This window comes from Geotrypetes seraphini, chromosome 1, assembly GCF_902459505.1.
Source record: "Geotrypetes seraphini chromosome 1, aGeoSer1.1, whole genome shotgun sequence".
NCBI lineage: Eukaryota > Metazoa > Chordata > Amphibia > Gymnophiona > Dermophiidae > Geotrypetes > Geotrypetes seraphini.
The window spans coordinates 130,524,006-130,546,282 of NC_047084.1; the positions used below are offsets into that span (position 1 = coordinate 130,524,006).

Below are 22,277 nucleotides of genomic sequence, written 5' to 3' on the forward strand. Positions count from 1 at the left end.
TAAAAGTGTTTCCATTAATTTGCTTAACACAGAAGTTAGACTTACTGGCCTGTAATTCCCTACTTCTTCCTTACTTAAAGAGGATCAGTTGAATGGGCTGTGCGTGTTGAGTGTGCATTGAAAGCTGGTTCAGGAAAGAAGAATAGAAGTAGAAAATGAAGTTCTGGAAAGGATTAGCACAGATAGAAGAAAATTTATTTATATAATGTAATCTAATATAATAAAACGGTAAGCCGCGCATGCGTACTTCCTAAGCGTGAGTCCATTTTCCGTGAGCTGTAGCTAGGAAGTACGCATGCGCGGCTCACCCCCTGCCCTCTCCGTTGCCTCCCGGCTCCAGTGCCGTGACAGTTTTCAAAGAGGCGTGCGATTGTTTCAACGCGGAACCACCAGCCGTTAAAGCTCCTGGCGCTGACTCCCGACGGTGGAGGAGAGGCAAGGTAGAAGAAGATTTCCGCTGCCCGGCACCCGAGTCCTTTGCCGCCCCCCTCTTCCCTTACCGCAGCCCCGACTGGCGATTTAAGCAGCGTGTCCAGCAGTCTTCACACGCTGCTTTGGGCCCTTCTTCTGCCCTGATTTGTTCCGGACGTGCCAGAGCAAATCAGGCCAGTAGAAGGACCCGAAGCAGCGTGTGAAGACTGCTGGACACGCTGCTTGAATCGCCATGTGTAGTCGGACCCGCGGGAAGGGAAGGGGGGGCGGCAAAGGACTCGGGCCCGCGTTTGTAGTCGCGACTGTGGGAAGGGAAAGGGGGTAGAGGAAACAATAATGCCGCTGCACAGGGAACTGGTGTGGGGGGAGGGAAATGGAAGGGGGAGGGAATGCTGCTTTGGACAGACAAACAGAGGGAGGAAGGGAGACAGAAAGACACAGGGGCAGGTGCACAGGGAACTGGTGTGGGGGGAGGGAAATGGAGGAGGAGGGAATGCTGCTTTGGACACACAGACAGAGGGAGGAAGGGAGACAGAAAGACAAGAAGAAAGACACAGGGGCAAGTGCACAGGGAACTGGTGTGGGGGGAGGGAAATGGAGGGGGAGGGAATGCTGCTTTTGACAGACAGACAGAGGGAGGAAGGGAGACAGAAAGACAAGAAGAAAGACACAGGTACAGGGAGATATACAGAAAGACAAACAGACAAAGAGGGCCAGGGACAGAGACAGACAGAAAGAAAGACAGCGAGAGTCACGTCAGGAGGGGTGCGGGATACTGCAGAGGGAACTTTTCCAATGGGTGCAACTGGGCAGCTGTTGGGGACCTCTGATCAGGGGCAGAGCAAGGTAACTGTATCATAGGGATAAGAAGGAGGAGGGGGGGGGGAGAAAAAGGAAGGGACGCCTACTGCTGGACAGGGGGAGAAGGAAAGATGTGTTGATGGACAGGGGGAGGTAAAACAAAGGGAGAAGGGCTGCTGCTGCATAAGGAGAGCTGTGAAGGGGTGGTGGTGGACACAGGGGAGGTAAAAGGAAGGGAGAATGGACAGGGGGAGCAGGCAAGGGGTGGTGATGGACAGCCAAGGAAAAAGAAAGACAGAAAGAAAGAATGCGGCTAAGGAGAGAGAGAGAGAAAAAGAAATAAAGAGAGACACACACACATATATTCTAGCACCCGTTAATGTAACGGGCTATAAGACTAGTAATTAATATAATGTCTGGGTAAACTGTTATTCTTAAATAAATAACAGCTTCTCTATATTGGAGGTATTAACGACACTGAAGCTAATGCTTAATTGAATGATAAGTCCTGTTGAATTGTTTTGTGTTGGTAATAAATATGCAAGAGAGAAATTTGCATGCCTACTACCTACTTTATAGGCAAATCTTGATCATGCATATTCATTAGAGATATCTTGAAAACCCAACTGGCTAGAGGTCCACAGGTCTACATGAATTCAATCAAGGTTCTACCATTAGCTGCCTGCAGGATTTTCTTCAGTCCCACAAGAAGCAGTAGTGCCTCTGATTCAGGGCATGACAAATCTAGGACTTGGTAAGGCTGTACTCAAGAGGACTGGAACCAAGATTTTCAGTGACTCCTTCATACTTAAATGACCTGAAGCCATTTGAAACCAGGCAGCAAAAAAAAGAGAGAAAGTTGGGCTGGGATTTTTTTTTCGTGTTTCAGCATGCCTTCCATGATGACTTTGTATGTTAAGAGAGTTGTGCATTCATGTACTAGTAGTCATGATATCTCTGAGCAACAGCGAAATATGGTGATCTCAGTTCCTCATCTGTTGCTTCTTTTTTTTCAGCCCGGGATAAGTGGCTCCCATCTGACCCCCAGATCATATCAGAGGGTCTTTATTCAATAGCTGTGGTGCTAAGCTTCTCCCGCATCGCTTACATCCTTCCAGCCAATGAGAGCTTTGGGCCACTGCAGATCTCTCTGGGAAGGACGGTGAAAGATATCTTCAAGTTCATGGTCCTTTTCATCATGGTGTTCCTTGCATTCATGATCGGCATGTTCCTTCTATATTCCTACTATTTGGGGGCGAAAGTCAACTCTGCCTTCACTACGTGAGTAGACTGCTGTCTTCCAAAAGCATCAACATGCAGAAAGGGTGGTAGATGTGTGGAAGAGTCTCCTTGTGGAAGTGGTCTAGACAGAGACTATCAGAATTCAAGAAGGCGTGGGATAGGTACGTGGGATCTCTTAGAGAGAGGAAGAGATAATGATTACTGCAGATGGGCAGACTAGATGGGCTATTAGGTCTTTATCTGCCATCATGTTTCTATGTTTCTATCGGAAAAAAGCATCAGATTATTGATATGTGGAATATCTACGGTTGTAAGGAAGTGGTGTAGCTTGCTTGTTAGAGTACTAGACTCAACAGAGGTCCTAGGATAGATTCAGGGCAATAAAGTTTTAAGTGTGTTGGCAAATGAATTCATTCCCCTCCACTCCCCACCCAAATTCTATATATGGCACTCAGATTTGGGTCCTCAAATTTGGGTGCAGTCCCAAGATGCAAGTACAACTTAATAGGCTAACGAGCTGTTAAACCATCAATAATTGTGCACTAACAATTTATTGAAGTTAATTGGCTCCAGTTAGGATTTGTACGCACATCTGGCTACATGGTATTCTATAACAGTGGGCTCCTAAATCTTAGAGCATGGATGGGTCAGAGGCATTCCAAAATGTTGTGCCTAGTGTAATAGAATAATGGTCAGCACACCCAACTTGAGTGCCAGCATTTATACCCCATATTTTTGAGTGTCATTTATAGAATTTCCTCCTTAAAGACAGCCATGGGGGAAGCCACTACTGGTAGCATGGAATGTTGCTACTCTTTAGGATTCTGGAATCTTGTTACTCTTTGGGATTCTAGAATATTGCTACTATTTGGTTTTCTGCCAGATACTTGTGAACTGGAATATGCACTGCTGGGAACAGGAGACTGGGCTAGATGGACAATTGGTCTGACCCAGTAGGGCTATTTTTATGTGAGCCATTGTGACATCACTGATGAGGTTGGCTCTTAGGCACTGGTGGAATGAGGCATTGTGACATCACAATCTCAGCTCTGGAATGTTGCTATTTGGGTTTCTGTAAAGGTAGTTTTGACCTGGATTGGTCACTGTAGAAATAGGATACTGGGCTAGATGGACCATTGGTCTGACCCAGTAGGGACTGGGATTGCTAGCATGGAATCTTGCTACTCTTTGGGGATTTCGCATGGAATGTTGCTACACTTTGGAATTCCAGAATCTTGTTACTCTTTGGGATTCTAAAATGTTGCTACTATTTGGGTTTCTGCCAGGTACTTGTGACCTGGATTGGTAACTGTGGAAATAGGAGACTGGGCTAGATGGACCATTGGTCTGACCCAGTAGGGACTGGGATTGCTAGCATGGACTCTTGCTACTCTTTGGGGATTCTGCATGGAATGTAGCTACACTTTGGAATTCCAGACTCTTATTACTCTTTGGGATTCTAGAATGTTGATACTATTTGGGTTTCTGCCAGATACTTGTGAACTGGAATATGCACTGCTGGGAACAGGAGATTGGGCTAGATGGACCATTGGTCTGACGCATTATGGCTTTCATATGTGAAGTACCACCCCAAGTTGACACCTAGAAATTAGCCTAAACGGAGGAAAAGATCTCAGATTCACCACTAAGGGAACATGTATCGTTCTCCATAAGCGTATATTTTGTGGTGATGAGTTTCTTTCATCGATCAAAAACCTCCACCCAAAATCCTAAATTGCTAATCATTTATATTTTAATTTATTTATTTATATATTTTTTAATGTTAGCAATATTATTTCATTGTTTAGATGATATCATGATTGAATAAATATACTTCATTAACAGGGGCCATTCACTCTACAAGCTGTAAGGCTCAAAAATAGCTCCCTTGTATATATCAAAAAAGTACTGGGATTTAAAACAGACCCTTATTTGTAGGTTGTGAACCATTAGTCCAAAGGCTGTTGTCCAAAATCTGTGCGTACTCACAATAAAGAGTCTCTACATAATACTCCCAATACTTTCAGTGTATTCTCTTAAAGGTCTAAAGTCTGGTACCCGACGGGCTTCATTAGTAAATGATAATAGAGTACACACATTCAATTGATCTGTTAAAAAGGTATTGGGAACATTTAGAGACTCTGTATTTTGAGTACGCACAGATTGGGTTGGAGAACTACAGGGTTGGAGAATGAGATGTATAGCGTCAGCATCTATGAGACAAACATGTTTTTTTCTGCTGTTAGGTTACACAAGTTAGACAGTTCTAAATCTAATAGATGCTGGCATTGGGACACTGGATCATCTGTTGTTCTGTTGTCCTTTGATACTTAACTTTTGGAGGTCAATATGGGGTATGATTAACGACATATTAGAATCATCAATTCCACTGACGTATGAGGCGGTCGTATGAGGAACGTTATTACATGTTAAACCTCCTATGGATCGATAGGAATGCCGTCTTTTTCTTGTCATGACTGGGATAGCCATGCAGATGGTAACGCGAAACTGAAAAAATGATGACTGCCTAAATTTCCCTTTCTGGTGGGCAAATTTATGCTCCAGCTATAGATATGAAAAAATGAGTGCTGATAGTTTGGGGCACAGTAATTTATTTAAATTGGTTTGGGCCCGTTGACATCATATATTACTTCACTATAGTAGGTCTTTGATTATGAGTCAGTTTTTGTTTATTTTTGTACACATCCAGGGAAGGGGGGAGGGATATTTCTGTCCTAATTTTGTCCTTTGAGTATTTACATTTGGGGTGGGTGGGAGGATGGGAGGGCATTATTAATTAGAATAGGGTAAGGATATTGGAAAAATCTATGTTTCTATGTTGTATTGAGTAATCACTGAGTGGGTGGGAGAAATATGGTTTGGTTATATATATTTGTAAGTTGAATGTGCTTGTGTTGACTGATTGTATGTAATTTATCTGTATATTGCACTATTGCAGTTTGGAAAATCAATAGAGAATTAAAAAAAAAAAAAAAAAATCAATAGCCTTACTGGGTCAGACCAATGGTCCATCAAGTCCAGTAGGTAATGGTGGAATAGAAATCACCAATGTAATGTAATGTGTGTACATAAAAAAGCACCTAGTTTATAGAACAGCCCCAAAGTTGCCTATGGCCCAATATAATGTGAATCTGGCCCTGTCCGTTTATGTTCTTATTAACTTCTTTCCTTCTATTTCCATTAAAGGGTTGAAGAAAGCTTCAAGACTCTCTTTTGGTCCATTTTTGGCTTGTCTGAGGTGACCTCAGTTGTCCTGAAGTACGACCACAAGTTCATCGAGAACACCGGTTATGTCCTATATGGAATTTACAATGTCACCATGGTTGTGGTTCTCCTCAACATGCTCATTGCTATGATCAACAGTTCGTACCAGGAGATCGAGGTAAGAGCTACTTGCAGAGAAGCTCTGACTGATTCACAATGCGCTTTATTCTCAGGGATCATTTCAGCAGGTGTTTTGGAGTTGAATCTAAATCCTGATTGTCTTCTGAAATATATGGTGGACTTTCTAAGAGAGTTGGAAGGATTGCATTTTCTCTCTTTTCTGTCCTAAGACACTCACTGATGGACCCACCCAGAAAGCCACACAGTACCACAGAAATACTGTGACGTGCTATCGATGAACTGCTGTGTTACAATTGTGGTAGTAATCTGCAGTGCACTGCTAAATATCACTTTTACTGTCAGTGCCTGAATGGTGATTGGCTCAGGCACTGACAGAAAGGGTGACATTTTAGAAACCCCAAAACAAGCACCTCACAGCATTTGACATCAGCCCCTTGCCCCCCTCCCACCCAAAGCTTTGACAAATGTTTGTTTATTAAGGCCAAACCAAAGAAGAATCCAACAAGGTCTGCAGTAGATGTCAAACAACGAAAACAAAAGGAAGGACTGCAGAAATGATGAACTGATCATCAGAATCTGTTGTCTACCATTTTATATTTTTTTAATTTTTATTTCTGTATAATTGTTTCAAGTTTTTATTTAAAATTCGATGTACACGCATTGTCATAAATTTCAAAGCATATTATAATTCTTAAAATGGGGAAAACAGTACAATACATGGACACAATATCATATAGACATACAAACCCAGGACTGGTACAAAGTCAATGAAGCCATCCATGCAATGTGCGGTGGCGGCGAAAAGGGCAAACAGAATTCTAGGAATGATACAGAAGGGGATCACGAACAGATCGAAGAAGGTTATCATGCTGCTGTACCGGGCCATGGTGCGCCCTCACCTGGAGTACTGCGTCCAGCACTGGTCGCTGTACATGAAGAAGGACATGGTACTACTCGAAAGGGTCCAGAGAAGAGCAACTAAGATGGTTAAGGGGTTGGAGGAGCTGCCATACAGTGAAAAATTAGTGAAACTGGACCTCTTCTCTCTTGAACAGAGGAGATTGAGAGGAGACATGATCGAAACATTCAAGATACTGAAGGGGATAGACATAGTAGATAAGGACAGGTTGTTCACCCTCTCCAAGGTTAGGGAGAACGAGATTGCACTCTCTAAAATTGAAAGGGGATAGATTCTGTACGAACATAAGAAAGTTCTTCTTCACCCAGAGAGTGGTAGAAAACTGGAATGCTCTTCCGGAATCTGTTATAGGGGAAAACACCCTCCAGAGATTCAAGACAAAGTTAGACAAGTTCCTGCTGAACCGGAACGTGCTCAGGTAGGGCTAGTCTCAGTTAGGGCACTGATCTTTGATCAGAGGGCCACCACGTGAGTGGACTGCTGGGCACGATGACCACTGGTCTGACCTAGCGGTGGCAATTCTTATGTTCTTAACTACAATAATTATAATAAAGAAAGAACATAGAAACATAGAAGATGACGGCAGAAAAGGGCTACAGCCCATCAAGTCTGCCCACTCTGCTTACCCACCCCTGTCTATGCCCTAATGACCCAATTTCCTTATCTTGACCCTCGTAGGGATCCCACATGTGTATCCTATTTATTCTTAAAGTCTGGCACGCTGTCTGCCTCGATCACCTGCACTGGAAGCTTGTTCCAATGATCAACCACTCTCTCTGTGAAAAAATACTTTCTGGCGTTGCCATGAAATTTTCCACCCCTGAGTTTGAGCGGGTGCCCTCTTGTGGCCGAGGGTCCCTTGAGAAAGAAAATATCATCTTCCACTTCGACACGTCCCGTGAGGTACTTAAATGTTTCGATCATGTCTCCCCTCTCCCTACGTTCCTCGAGAGTGTAGAGCTGCAATTTGTTCAGTCTCTCTTCGTACGAGAGACCCTTGAGCCCCGAGATCATCCTGGTGGCCGTCCGCTGAACCGATTCAATTCAATAGGGGTAACACAACCAGGCAAGAGGTAAAATAGAAAAATATTGAAAATCGAAGGATATATTTATAAGAAGCTCTTGATCTTGGAGTCTAATTTCAAGAGCAAGATACAAGAAATGTGAACGATGAAAGTTCAAGATCCTCGAGATCATGTTTCAAAAGCATCCTTATACAGGAAGCTTTTTAGGGAACCTTTGAATCTGGCCATTGATTTTTTTCGTTACGCAAGTACTCTGGTAAAGCATTCCAAAGTTGTGGGGTTGTCACTGAGAAAATAGCAGACCGTCTTGTACCGATAGCAGCGATACAGGAGCTTCATGTCACCTTTTTCTTTTGAAGTCGATGTCAATTGTTTTACATTATATGGTTCTCGATAAGTGAGACGTACATCCTGGACCCCTGAGGAAGGAATGTTTTTCGAAACATGGACCATGTCGGATCCTGTCTTCTTATAGATGAGAACCACTTTTTGGACAGCAAAAGTTTATTGACTCCAATAAAGGTCCTGTGCTTTGTACATCATTTCTTCAGTCCTTCCTTTTGTTTTCTATGTTTATTAAGGTACTTATATACTGCACTTCGCAACACCATCAAGGTGGTTTTTACATACAGGTACTCTAAAGTATTTTCCCTATCTGTCCTGGCATGCTTACAATCTACCTACAACATGACACCTCTTCCCGCCCAAAGAAAAACATGTGCCTGGTGTCTAGTGGCACCCTCCCACATGATCGACTCCCCTTCCTGGCCTGACACCTAGAAATATCCATGGTGTCTAATGTTATCCCTTCCTTCCACCCTGACCTGATTGGACTACAGACAAGTTCCCTGATAATCTAGTGGCCTCCTCCCTCCCTCCCCCAATTCCAAAACAATCATGGATATTCTAGTGGCAACCCCTCCATTGTGTGACCCCTTGCCTAGTCTCATTAGACCCCATAACTTAAATGAGGCAGGAGCAATTCTGACTTCCTCTTGCCTCCAATGCCATCTTCTTCAAAGTGGTGTTGCCCTGACCCACGCAGTCTATCCTGTAATGCACCAGGTGAGATCAATTTGCCATATACGAGAAAATTCCTATATATGACAGACTGACTCTGCCTGATGGATTGAACCACCATTTTGAAGATGATGGCACTGGAGATAGTAGCGAGTGGGCATCTCTCCTAAAGGACAGGAGAAAGCCGACAGTCTACCACCAATCGATGGCCCGGGAGACAGGATGCCCCGAAGAAAGAACTATGGACAACTACTCAGACACGGGAGGGGACGATCACAAAGCAAATAAGGGAGACAACGCAGGAGCAGAAAAGGATACCGTGTAAGAAACAGTAGAGACTGCTAAGCTTAGAAATTCCAAGAAGGTAACACAAAGGGAACTCAAATGTATGTAAACGAATGCTAGAAGTCTGAGAAACAAAATGGGAGAATTAGAGACAATAGCAAGACACGATGAACTGGAAATCATTGGCATAACAGAAACATGGTGGTATGAAGAAAACAAATGGGACACAGTACTACAGGGATACAAACTATACAGAAGAGATCGAGTAGGTTAGAAAGGTGGAGGTATTGCCCTATATGTTCAGGAGGGATTAGAATCTGTTGAACTAGTTATGACGGATAGGAAAGAGACACAATGACGCAGACACAAAAATTGGCCTTTACTATCGACCCCCAGGACAGACGGAGGAAACAGATTCAGAAATGATAAGAGGAAATCAAACAAGAATGTAAGACAGGTAATGTAATAATCATGGGAGACTTCAATTTCCCGTGGATAGACTGGAACCTGGGAACCTCGAACTGCAGCAAGGAGGCCAAGTTCCTGGAAGCGCTAGGGGACTGCTTCCTGGAACAAATGGTGGGAGAGCCGACGAGAGGAAACGCCACCTTGGACTCGGTCCTAAATGGCATTATGGGACCGACAAAAGAAGTAGAAGTCACGGTCCCACTGGGGATGAGCGATCACAACATGATCAACTTTAAACTTGACATCTGGGAAGGGAAACGTAACAAAACCTTAACCACGACCTTAAACTTTAAAAAGGGAAGATACGATAGCATGAGAGCCATGGTAAAACAACGGCTCAAGAAAAAGATGGACAAAGTTAAAACAGTAGATCAGGCATGGTCCCTACTGAAAAATACTATCACGGAAGCACAAAATCTCTACATTCCACGGATTTCCAAAGAAAGGAAAACTAAAGGCAAAGGAGAACCGGCATGGCTTACTAGAGAGGTGAAGGAAGCCATAAAAGAAAAGAAGGACTCTTTTAAAAAATGGAAACGCACGAAAACAAAGCTTGGAACAAACATAAAGATGATCAGAAGAAATGTCACAAGGCAGTGAAGGATGCCAAAAGGGACTATGAGGAGAAAATAGCGCAAGGGGCCATAAATTTCAAGCCCTTCTTTAGATACGTAAAAGGGAAAAAACCCGCAAAAGAGGCGGTGGGATCGCTGGATGACCAGGGAAGAAAAGGGTACATCAAGGAAGACAAACAAATTGCAGACAGACTAAATTCCTTCTTTGCGTCTGTCTTTACGAAGGAGGACACCGCAACAATACTAGAAGCAATGAAAGTGTTCAAAGGAGTAATAGAGGACAGCCTCACCACAGTAGAAATGGACTTGGACCAGATATACTACCAGATCGACAAACTTAAAAGAACTGAAGGTTGAAATCAGAGAACTATTGTAAAAACTCACCAACCTGTCAATTAGAACTGGTCAGATATCGGACGATTGGAAGATAGCGAACGTCACGCCAATTTTCAATAAAAGGCCTCCTCCCTCCCCTCCCCCAAATTCCAAAACAATCATGGATCAAGAGGAGAACCGGGCAACTACAGACCTGCGAGTCTTACATCTGTCCCTGGAAAGATGGTTGAAGCACTGATTAAAGATAGCATAGTCCGGCACTTGGATATACACGAACTGATGAGAGCCAGTCAACATAGCTTCAGGAAAGGGAAATCATGTTTGATGAATTTACTTCAATTTTTTGATACCATGAACAAACAAATTGATAGTGGAGAACCGGTGGATATAATAAACTTGGACTTCCAGAAAGCGTTCAACAAAGTTCCACATGAAAGACTTCTCAGGAAGCTACAAAGCCATGGAATAGAGGAAGATATACTAAGATGGATAGGCAAATGGCTGGAGAACAGAAAGCAGAGAGTGGGCATAAATGGGAAGTTCTCAGACTGGGAGAAAGTGATTAGCGGTGTGCCCCAGGGCTCGGTACTTGGGCACATCTTATTTAATATTTTCATCAATGACCTAGAAGAAGGAATATCCAGTGAGATCATCAAGTTTGTAGACGACACAAAGCTATGCCGGGCAATCAGATCGCAGAAGGATAGCGAGGAACTCCAGAGTGACTTGTGTCAGTTAGAGAAATGGGCGGAGAAATGGCAGATGAAGTTTAATGTGGAGAAATGCAAAGTAATGCATTTAGGCAGTAAGAATAAGGAGCATGAGTATAGAATGTCAGGTGCAACTCTGGGTAAGAGCGAACAAGAAAAGGACCTGGGTGTACTGATAGATAGGACCCTGAAACCGTCGGCACAATGTGCGGCGGCAGCAAAGAAAGCAAATAGAATGTTAGGCATGATAAAGAAAGGAATCACGAGTAGATCGGAGAAAGTTATAATGCCGCTTTATAGAGCAATGGTCAGACCACACTTGGAATACTGTGTCCAACATTGGTCTCCCAACCTAAAGAAGGATATAAAACTGCTGGAGAGGGTGCAGAGATGAACAACGAAGCTAGTAAAAGGTAAGGAGAACTTGGAATACGAGGAACGACTTAAGAGACTGGAATTGTTCTCCCTTGAGAAAAGGAGACTGCGAGGGGATATGATCGAGACTTTAAAAATACTGAAAGGAATCGACAAAATAGAGCAGGAAAGAAAGTTATTTATAATGACCAAAGTGACACGGACAAGAGGACATGGACTGAAGCTAAGGGGGGACAAGTCCAGGACAAATATCAGGAAGTTCTGCTTCACGCAATGAGTGGTGAACACCTGCAATGCTCTCCCAGAGGAGGTTACTGTGGAATCCACCATTCCTGGATTTAAAAGCAAACTAGATGCACATCTCCTTACGAGGGGCATAGAGGGATATGGTTGACTAGAATTACAATCTATTACTTTTTTGGATACTATGGTCACTCTTGAAAATAAAAATTTTTTTACCACGGTTTATCATAAACCTACTGAGAGAAACTATTTTTTGTTTTTTTTCAGTTGCCATCCTAGACGTCTGAAGGCTGCCATCCCTATAGGACAATTTCTTCGTATCAAATGTATTTGTACTACTGAAGAGGAATTCAAGAAAGAAGCTGATATCCTCTGTAAGAAATTTTTAGCCAGGGGTTACCCCAAAAAAGTTATCCATAGGGCTTACCTCAGGGCTAAACTAATGCTAATAGGGAACTAATGCTTTCTGGCAGCAACAAAGAGGTTTCCTCCAATCAAATTTGTGTACTATCTCATTCCACTCAGTCCTCGGCAGTTGCGGCCAGTATCAGATCCCATTGGCATGTGTTACAACTCCATCAGGTTTTCCAAGACAACCCATGTATAGCATTCACTAGGGGAAAAATTCTTTCTGAACATCTTGTGTCTTCTGACTTCAAACCTAAACCTCAGCTCACCCAAGGCTCGGGTCAGCACTATCCCTGTGGTAAATGCTCTGTTTGTGACACGTCCCTTTCAGGGAACCAGTGGATACATCCTACTACCAAAAAAACGTACCATCTTAAATCCAATACAAATTGTGAATCACAGTTCGTGGTTTATGTTATTTCTTGCCCTTGTAGACGCATATATGTGGGTTGCACCTCCCGCAGCATAAGGACGAGGCTCATCGAACACCGCAGCTGTTTAAAAACAGGTAAAACCACCGCTCCCATGGTGTTACACAATATGACCTATCAACACAGTTTTTCCCAGCTTTGTTGGTGTATCTTGGAACAAATATTTCCTAATTTTGAGGGGGATAAACAGGCTTACCTTTTGAAGCGTGAAAACTTCTGGATATTTCACCTCCAAGCATATTCTCCCATTGGACTCAATGAGAACGTTGACAAATGTTTTACCAAATGATCGATCTGGTAGCCTGGGTTTCACATGTGTCTCTTCCCCTTTTTTTCAATTTTTCTCCTCTTCTATTTTTTTGTTTTTTATTATTTTTTATTTTTTTTCACGATTGAAGCGTGATGACATCATTTTTACGTCACCACGCTCCATTAGGGCATTGCCTATGCGGGGCCTCCAAGGCGTTCTTAAACACTGAAGACACCATGTTTTTTTTCCTTTTCCAGCGTCTTTGATTTCAGCACGCTGTGGATCTTTGAATTTTCAGAAGTTTTTTTCCGACAGGCCTAGTAACTATTGTCGGTTCGTTTCACCTTTTTCATTTGTCTGCAAAAAAAAAGGAATCTCCGCTCCTGACGAAGAAGCGAAATGGAGCTCTGTCGAGTGGTGATATGATGTGATATGAATTGTTCGGTGTCTTTCTTCTGTGTGATTCTGATATTGTACATTTTTGAATATTTTCAGCGTCATTAGAGATTTTTGACTGTGAATGAATTGTTTCTTTTTACTGTAGAAGTGTTTATATAAGTTGCTCAGTTTGGTGCTATCGCTATTTTTATTTTTTATTTTTCCTTTAGTATAGGCTGTCTTAGGTCTCAGGTCACATGAAATTTCATCATTATTGTTTCCTAGCATGACATTGTATGATATTGAATGAATGAATTGTTTGTAAACATTCATATTTGCACTTGCACTTTATATTTAGAGTTGTTTTACATTGTCTTTGGTTATCATTTTTCTCCTTGAACTATTTATGAGCCAATGCACTTTAATTTAATAGTTCTATATTGAATTTCCTCTCTTTCAGAATTGCACTTTAGAATTAGTCATTTTATGGTTATTTATTTGTTTTATTTATTGTGCACTTTATACACTTTTTGCACTGCTTTGTATCGCATGGTATTGTGTTATTTATTAGGTTTTTTAGGGAGTGTTTGTATTTATGTGCCTTTCTCATCCTTTTCCCTTGGTGTATAAGTCAAAGAAATTTTTGGTGTATAAGTTAAAAATTTTTTTTCATTGGGAGCGCATCTCTATTTATTGGCTTATAATTGGACTATATGATGTATGAGGCAGTTCTCACCTAGACTTATTGTCTGGTGCTGGTCACCTTTGAGATTTTGCCTGAGTCAGAGGCTTTCGTTGAGGGATTAAAGGCTCATACTGATGTCCATTTTTATAAAGCCCTCTTTATTTTCCCAGTGATTGATTTATTTATATATATATATATATTTGACTTCTTATCCAAGGGACCAGGTGTTTTAGCCAATTGTGAAGTAGTGGTATTTTCAGACTATTATTGGCTATTTTCTTAAGGGTTACATTAGTTTGCTGACTAGAATTATGCCAGGTGTACACCAGACTGGGCCTCCGCATGTGCAGATCGCTGGACTTGATGGACCGATGGTCTGATCCGGAGATGGCAGTTCTTATGTTCTTATTTAAAGTACTTGGTCTGGCGGCTGAGTGGGACTAAGCAAGGGATCATGGTATGGGGGGATAGGATCCTTCTAGACTACCAGAGAATGTTTTGGAAATGTGGTGGGGGGAGGGAGGGGGCAACTAGACTACCAGGACAACTTTATTTCAATATCAGGGGAAGGGGAAGTTGGATCGGTGGGGGCAGTAGACCACCAGGGCAACTTGGAGATCTTGTAACTATAGTTGGGACTTCACAATTCACTTTAATTCAACATGAATAAGAAATCTGCGTCATATTGTGCTAATGGCTGCCACAATTCTAGTCCATGAAGGTGCTGGAGTAACTTTACCATGACTGTACAGGAAAAAAACCTCCACTAACTATATAGGCTGAGTAAATAAATCAGAGAGAGAAAGAGATAATGGTTACTGCGGATGGGCAGACTGGATGGGACATTTGGCCTTTATCTGCCATAAGTTTACATAAGAACATAAGAATAGCCTCACTGGGTCAGACCAATGGTCCATCAAGCCCAGTATCCCATTCTCATAAAGCTCTATGACCTCATAACACAGGTGTAAAGAGCTTTAGCCTATAGGACAGGGATCTCAAAGTCCCTCCTTGAGGGCTGCAATCCAGTCAGGTTTTCCCCAATGAATATGCATTGAAAGCAATGCATGCACAGAGATCTCATGCATATTCATTGGGGAAATCCTGAAAACCCGACTGGATTGTGGCCCTCAAGGACGGACTTTGAGATCCCTGCTATAGGAAGAGGAGATGCAAATGTTAAGAGCCTTAGCCAATAGGAAGAGGAGGAGATAGTGGATGGGCCATTTGGCCTTTATCTGCCATCATGTTTCTATGTTTCTATTTAGAATAACACCTGTGACCATAAAGCTGTCCAAACTATTAATGAGAGCCTAGAGTGGAATTCAATGTTTACTTTGCTGTGTTTTATTTGTTATCACATTGTGCAGCGGGAGAGTGAAGGAGAAACCTTCTTCTCTTTTCCTCTTCTGCAGGATGACAGCGACGTGGAGTGGAAGTTTGCACGCTCCAAGCTCTGGTTGTCTTACTTTGATGATGGGAAAACACTGCCACCACCCTTCAGTGTCATACCAAGCCCCAAATCTCTTTTCTATTTCATCATGAGGATAGTTAACTGGTCCAAATGCAAATCTAGATGGCTGCAAAAGGATTTAGAAATTGGATTAAATAATTCCAAGTCTAGGGTAGGTATCAGTCTAGAGACCATCCTCACTATTTTCTCCTTTATATACAAGGGAAGATTAGGTACATACCTTGATATTCTTCTTCCAATTGATAGGAATATCAGTCTTGAACTTGTGGGATGTACCAAAGCAGCCTTCCAGGATAGATGAGCCTGCTGACAGTACTGAAGATTCAAACATGGCATCCAATTTGGCTCCTGCATCCACCCTGTAAAACTATGTGAAAGTGTAGAGGGAGGACCATGTGGCCACCCTACAAATTTCCTCAGGAGACACTGCTCTAGAGTCCACCCAGGATGATGCTACGCTCCTAGCTGAGTGTGCTTTCAGTGAGATGGGGGATCGCTTTCTGCTACCAATCTAAGCTGAAGAGATAGCCATGCAAATCTATCTAGAAATGGATACTTCTTAAGCCAGTCTTCCCCGGTGGCTAATCCCTGTAAGTACAAAGATGATCCAACAGCTGAAATTCATTTGTCATCTCCACGTAAGGCAACAGCACTCTTCGAACATCTATCAATCTCAGAGCCTTGTCACTCTTCTTTGATTCTGTAGGCATGAAAGCAAATAATCTTACGTCCTGGTTGATGTGAAAACTGGAGACTACCTTTGGCAAAACATAAGAACATAAGAATTGCCGCTGCTGGGTCAGAAAACTTTCTTATGTTTGTACAGAATCTATCCCCTTTCAATTTTAGAGAGTGCCCTCTTGTTCTCCCTACTTTGGAGAGGGTGAACAACCTGTCCTTATCTACTAAGTCTATTCCCTTCAGTACCTTGAATGTTTCGATCATGTCCCCTCTCAGTCTCCTCTGCTTGAGGGAGAAGAGGCCTAGTTTCCCTAATCTTTCGCTATACAGCAACTCCTCCAGCCCCTTAACCATCTTAGTCGCTCTTCTCTGGATCCTTTCGAGTAGTACCGTGTCCTTCTTCATGTATGGCGACCAGTGCTGGATGCAGTACTCCAGGTGAGGGCGCACCATGGCCCTCAGCAGCATGATAACCTTCTTCGATCTGTTCGTGATCCCCTTCTTTATCATTCCTAGAATTCTGTTCGCCCTTTTTGCCACCGCCACACATTGCATGGACGGCTTCATCGACTTATCGATCATAACTCCCAAGTCTCTTTCCTGGGAGGTCTCTCCAAGTACCGCCCCAGACATCTTGTATTCGTGCATGAGATTTTTGTTACCGACAAGCATCATGTTGAACCTCATCTGCCTCGTTGATGCCCATTCCTCGAGCCTGATTATGTCACTTTGCAGATCTTCGCAATCCCCCTGCGTCTTCACTAATCTGAATAACTTTGAATCGTCCGCATGTTAGTTTACGATCTGCCAAGCTGGCCAGATCGTTAAGGCCCTTACCAAAGAGCATAAGAACATAAGAATTGTTCCCGCCCACTGTCTGATCCAAAGCATCCTGCATGTGGAGAGAGTCTATGTGGAGACTTTGTTCAGCACCCTGAATAAGTCGTATAGTGCATCTGCTACATAATCCACCCCTGCAATAAACAACTAGAGACCAGTGTTGGCGTCCACACCTGGAATCCAACATAGTCTTGAGTGGAATGCACAAACAACATACGATGCCAGTGCTGCCACCTTCAAACCTAGTGCCAAGGCCTTAAACTGTCTCTTCAAGACAAAATCTAGCCTATGGTCCTGTGTATCGTTTAGTACCAGTCCACCTTCACTGGGAAGGGAGGTACATTTTGTAACCTGTGCTACCAGCGAATACACCATGTCTTTCTTTAGTGTCTATCTCAACCTCAGTCCTTCTATACTGGCATTCTTCAATGGAAGGCTTGAGGGTCAGTGGATGGAAACCATCCCATGTCCTTCTTTAGTGTCTATCTAAACCTCAGTCCTTCTACACCAGCATTCTTCAATGCAAGGGTTCAGGGTCAGTGGCTAGAAACCATTCTGTGTCTTTCTTTAGTGTCTATCTCAACCTCAGTCCTTCTACACCGGCGTTCTTCAATGCAAGGCTTGAGGGTCGGTGGCTGGAAACCATCCCGTGTCACTCTTTAGTGTCTATCTCAACCTCAGTCCTTCTACACCGGCGTTCTTCAATGCAAGGCTTGAGGGTCGGTGGCTGGAAACCATCCCGTGTCACTCTTTAGTGTCTATCTCAACCTCGGTCCTTCTACACCACCATCTCCATCGCCCCAGAAGGAGAAGAGCGGGCTAAGTCCATGTCTCTTGCACACCATCATGTGCTGTACAGCACATGGGACAAGGACAATTCTGACCGGGCAGCTAGCACAACTTTGGCATGAATCCAGGGTATCTTGGCCTGAGAAGTCCATCTACATCAATTTTCAGGCAAATCAAGGTGTTTTGAGTCAGATGGAGGCTTTTGATTGAAAATGGTCGCTGTGGCAGTGATTCTGGTGCCAAAAACGGCTTGTGGGAGCTAAATTAACAAAAAAACTCAGAGAAATGAAACCTTCAAAGACCCCCCCCTCTGATTTCTAGACTATCATATACTGTACTCAGCGTGCAATGCAAGTGTTAGGAACTGTTCGAGCTGAGACTGCAGCTGGAAAAATAAGAAGACTTCTGCCTCAGACAAGCCTGAAGATGGGTGTAAGCTTGTTTCTTCAGAGTTCTTCTCAGTCCTAACGTAGGACCGGGACCTCAGACTCCCACTGGACCGAACACAAAGTTGGGCGAGGAAATATGGTTGGCACCTGATCCAGGTATAAAAACTACCACGGGGCCACTCAGTATGTGCACAAGCTCTCTGCGGACAAAATCTGAAGCGAGTCATGCTCCCAAGGCTAGGCAACAGACCTCTGCTCTGAGAGTCTGTGTCTACTTACAGTGTTACCCCAGAGAACCAGGGTCCTCTGCAGCACCAAAAAGCCTCATGAACGGATTAGAAACTGAAAAAAAGGGAAAAATAAAGATGAGCAAAAACAAAGAGTCTCCTACCATCTCACAAGTAGAGAGAAAAACTGAGGAGATACAATGCAATCCAGAGTGAGGGGAGGTGGAGCAGAAAAAAAAATGTAAATGAAGCTCTCTACACCAAATCTTACGATGAAAGATACACAACCCATAGGTTCAAGACTGATGTTCCTAGAATGACCTCTGAAATTTAGGGTTGCTACATCATTCAGGTCCTGGATGCTCTTGTTGTACTGGCAATGCATGCATTCAGTGGCGTGTTAGGGGGAAGGGGACCACACCAGGCACTGTCTTGGTGGGGGTACCAGCACCTCTTCACCCACCTGTGCCAAGCTCACGCCCTCGTACCTCTTTAAATCTTCACCAGCAAGAGCAACTTCTCTGACCTGCTGCTCGCGCTGGCCTGGCTCCCCTCTGACATCACTTCCGGGTCACAGGACCAGGAAGTGATGTTGGATGGAAAGCCAACGCCGGTGTGAGCAGCAGGCCAGAAAAGCTGCATGCACTGGCAAAGATTTAAAGAGGTAGATGGGGAAGAGAGGACATGAGTGTGTTGAGGGGGGGGGGGTGAGGCAAGAAAAGGGGGCAGGGGTGCAGAAGAAACAAGGGGGGCGGAGAGGAGGGTGCCACTCCCTGGGCGTTTCCCACCCTCGTTACACACTGTATGCGTAGGATTGCATTTCAAATTCTCTTACTAACTTTGAGGTAAATTTTAGCAGGGAGATATCTGTTCAATAAAATACAACGGTGCTCATTTTCAAATGCCTTAAAAACATCCATCTGCTAAAATATTCAAATTCGGATTTTGGAACATCAGAATTTGGATGTTTCACACTGCAGTTCATCCAAATAGCAAAGGGGTGTGATATGGGTATGTTTGGGGAAGGCTCAAAAGTAGGACACCCATGAAGGACTTTCCAATGGGAAGGAACGTCCATGTCTTAAAACGAAGGACATTTTTATCTAGACCTGTTTTTAATCACATTCAAGTTACAAAGTTTCTCTAGTTGAGCAGCTCACCACCAGAGGGATTAAGGCATGACACCTGCCCTCCCCTTCATTCCCCAATAGTTGCTGTTTCCCTCCCTCTCCCTTGAGAATGAAACTGGAACAGCCGGTATTATGGTCATTCTGAACAAACCGCAACGAATCCAATAGAACTGCCATAAAATGTCGCATCGAAGAACAAAAGCAAGTACACCAAAGGCTCCTTTTACGAAGGTGTGCTAGCGTTTTTAGCGCAGGATTAGCGTGCACTATAGTGTGCGCTAACTACCACTTGCTCAAGAGGAGGCGGTAGCGGCTAGCGCGCGCTATTCCGTGCCTTAAGGCTCTAATGCGCCTTCGTAAAAGGAGCCCCAAGTCTTCGGAACCGGTTCGTCAACACCTTTTGGATACAAACTCTTTCACGACTATATTGATATTTACGTTTGTTCATGGAAGACTTGGCGTCTTGGACACCATCCCTGCAGTTTTTGTTTTTGCTCTTTCATTCTGAACAAAGCGACAAAAAGCGGCTCAGACAGGGACATGTCCGGGCTCCCAGAGGGGCTTTTCAAAACCCAGCATTTGTCTGGGTTTTGGAAAGCCCCAACGAACTCCGGCCGCATATGGAGGGCCCCTGAGCAAGCGCGGACGGCGTCACACCAGTCTTCATCACAGAAGAGGCTTGCTGGGGGGCGGAATGGGGCGGGGTTATGTAGCCGTGGTTTTTCTTTGTAAAATAGAGTAACCCTAAGCTCCGAGGAGAAGTCTAGTGGCTAGCTCAGTGGACTATGACCCAACAGAACCAGGTTCAAGTACCACTTTAACTCTTTTTTTTTTCTGTTCAGTCATTCTGAGTCATGTGAAAGTGTTGCTTTCATCTCGTGTGGCTTATAAATGGAATTTATGAGTGTGAATTTCTTTTCTCACAGCTGAACCTTTTCGCGCAATCCAACTTGAAAGCTCTTGAAGCTCACAGCTTTGACAGCATTTTGAACCAGCCCTCCCGCTACCAGGTAAGCAGCAGCAGACACCCTCAGCCAACCATCCGCTATCAGCTAACACGTAGAGGATAATTCAAGTACAGCAAGAGAGAGAAACTCCTCCCCAGGGTGAAGATTGAAAATGAACACAGGGAAGATGGCCAACGGTGCTGAGGTGCTTTATTATTATTCTGATTTTTTTAAAACTTCACCCGCAACGTGTTTCGACCCTACGGCTTGCATCAGGAGTCTCAACGGAAAAAGATAAGCTAATCCACACACTACAGCTTGCAAATGGTATCTTACTGTGGGAATGTGACTTACTGTAAAAGAATCTTGTATACAAGAACAGGTCTGTAAAAATCGCTGGATATCAAAAAGCCAAAATAAGCTATAACTATTATAATGCCATTTAACATGCCACATGCTACTTCTTTCACCCTGCCCCCTTCTTTCTTTCTTTCTCTCTCCATGCCCCCCTTTCTTTCTCTCTCTTTCCCCATGCCCCATTTTTTTTTCTTTCTTTCTCCCTGCCCCCTTTCTTTCTTTCTGGATCCCTGTCCCCCCCCTTGCTTTCTTTCTGGTTCCCTGGCTCACCCCCCCCTTTCTTTCTTTCTCCCTTCCTTCCCCTATGCCACCGCCGCTACCACCACCATGCTGCCACCACCACCGGGGAAAGGCTGCCACTGGCCATCGGAAACAGGCCGGCGCCAAATTCGCCCTCCTTCTTTTCCTGCGGGCCGACCAACTCTGGCTGCCCGACGTCAATTCTAATGTCGGAGAGGACGTTCCGGGCCAGCCAGGCAGCGATTGGCTGGCCCAGAACGTCCTCTCCAACGTCAGAATTGACGTCGGACGGCTAGAGTTGCTCGGCTCGGGGAAGAGAAGCAGCAGGAAGGGAGAATTCGGCACTGGCTTCTTTCTGTTGACGGCAATGGCAGCCTTTCCCCGGCGGCAGCCTATTGCCTGGTAAGTGGCCAGCTGAACACCCCCTTGGGCCTTGCACCTGGGGTGGACCTCCCCCCCTTGGTACGCCACTGGAAGTAGGTTAAAGATTAAAGGTAATGGAAGGCTGGAGAAGATGGGGAATGGGAGAGTTAATAAGTGGTAATAGGAGATAGAATTTGAAAGGTAGCTGAAACAGATAAAGAAGGGGATGAGAAAGAGGGTAAATTTGAGTTAACAAAGTGCATTAAAGAAAAAAAGGAGAGAGGAAAACCCAGCATGTCAGAGACAGATGTAGTGAAGGAATGGAACAAGATAGGGGAGAGGAGAAAAGACAAATGGACAGCAGTAACTTGAAGGAAAATTATCAGTGGAAAGCAGAAAAGAGAAACTGGAATCAAGATGATGGAACAATAAAAGATCCAGACAATAAAGGTAGAAAAAAGCATTTTATTTTAAATGTATTAACTGAAACATATTAGCTTTGGGAAATGGACATATCACATGTCTTTGAATTGTGTTAACGAGAAAAGGAAATGCACTTCCCTTTCTTACTTCTTCACTGTTGCAGTAAAGGCTGTTTAACTTCTTGGAATTCCCAGTTCAATTTTTGTCTATGTATTTCTATTTCTAATTTGTGATCCCTTGTTCTGTATTTGGTACGGGTAAGTCAGTGTGATTGTAATGGCAGGTGGGGGGATCTGGGGCAGGGCAGGCCCCCTCCTTTATTTTATAACATAGGCCCTACCATGCCTACCACTGGCCCTGACCCTTGCTGTTGAAGGATCCCCAAGCATCACCGGCTGAGGACCTCCTCTAAAGGTGGCCACAACTCTCTTTTACCAGGCTATGCAGTCAACAACAGCATCCATGAGC

At 43.8% G+C, this 22,277-nt stretch overlaps 1 protein-coding gene across 4 annotated transcripts in view; it reads left to right on the top strand.

The window, feature by feature from the left end:
* Window positions 1–22,277, top strand: part of TRPC3 (transient receptor potential cation channel subfamily C member 3) — a 95,350-nt gene that overhangs the window by 70,892 nt on the left and 2,181 nt on the right. For 3 of the 4 annotated variants that reach the window (XM_033938647.1, XM_033938639.1, XM_033938655.1), the window contains 4 exons: window positions 2,250–2,514; window positions 5,683–5,878; window positions 15,365–15,574; window positions 20,406–20,489. In XM_033938647.1, coding sequence (XP_033794538.1) covers window positions 2,250–2,514; window positions 5,683–5,878; window positions 15,365–15,574; window positions 20,406–20,489 — 755 coding nt within the window. The remainder of the gene's footprint in view (window positions 1–2,249; window positions 2,515–5,682; window positions 5,879–15,364; window positions 15,575–20,405; window positions 20,490–22,277) is intronic. The other variant, XM_033938663.1, reaches the window with a different exon arrangement.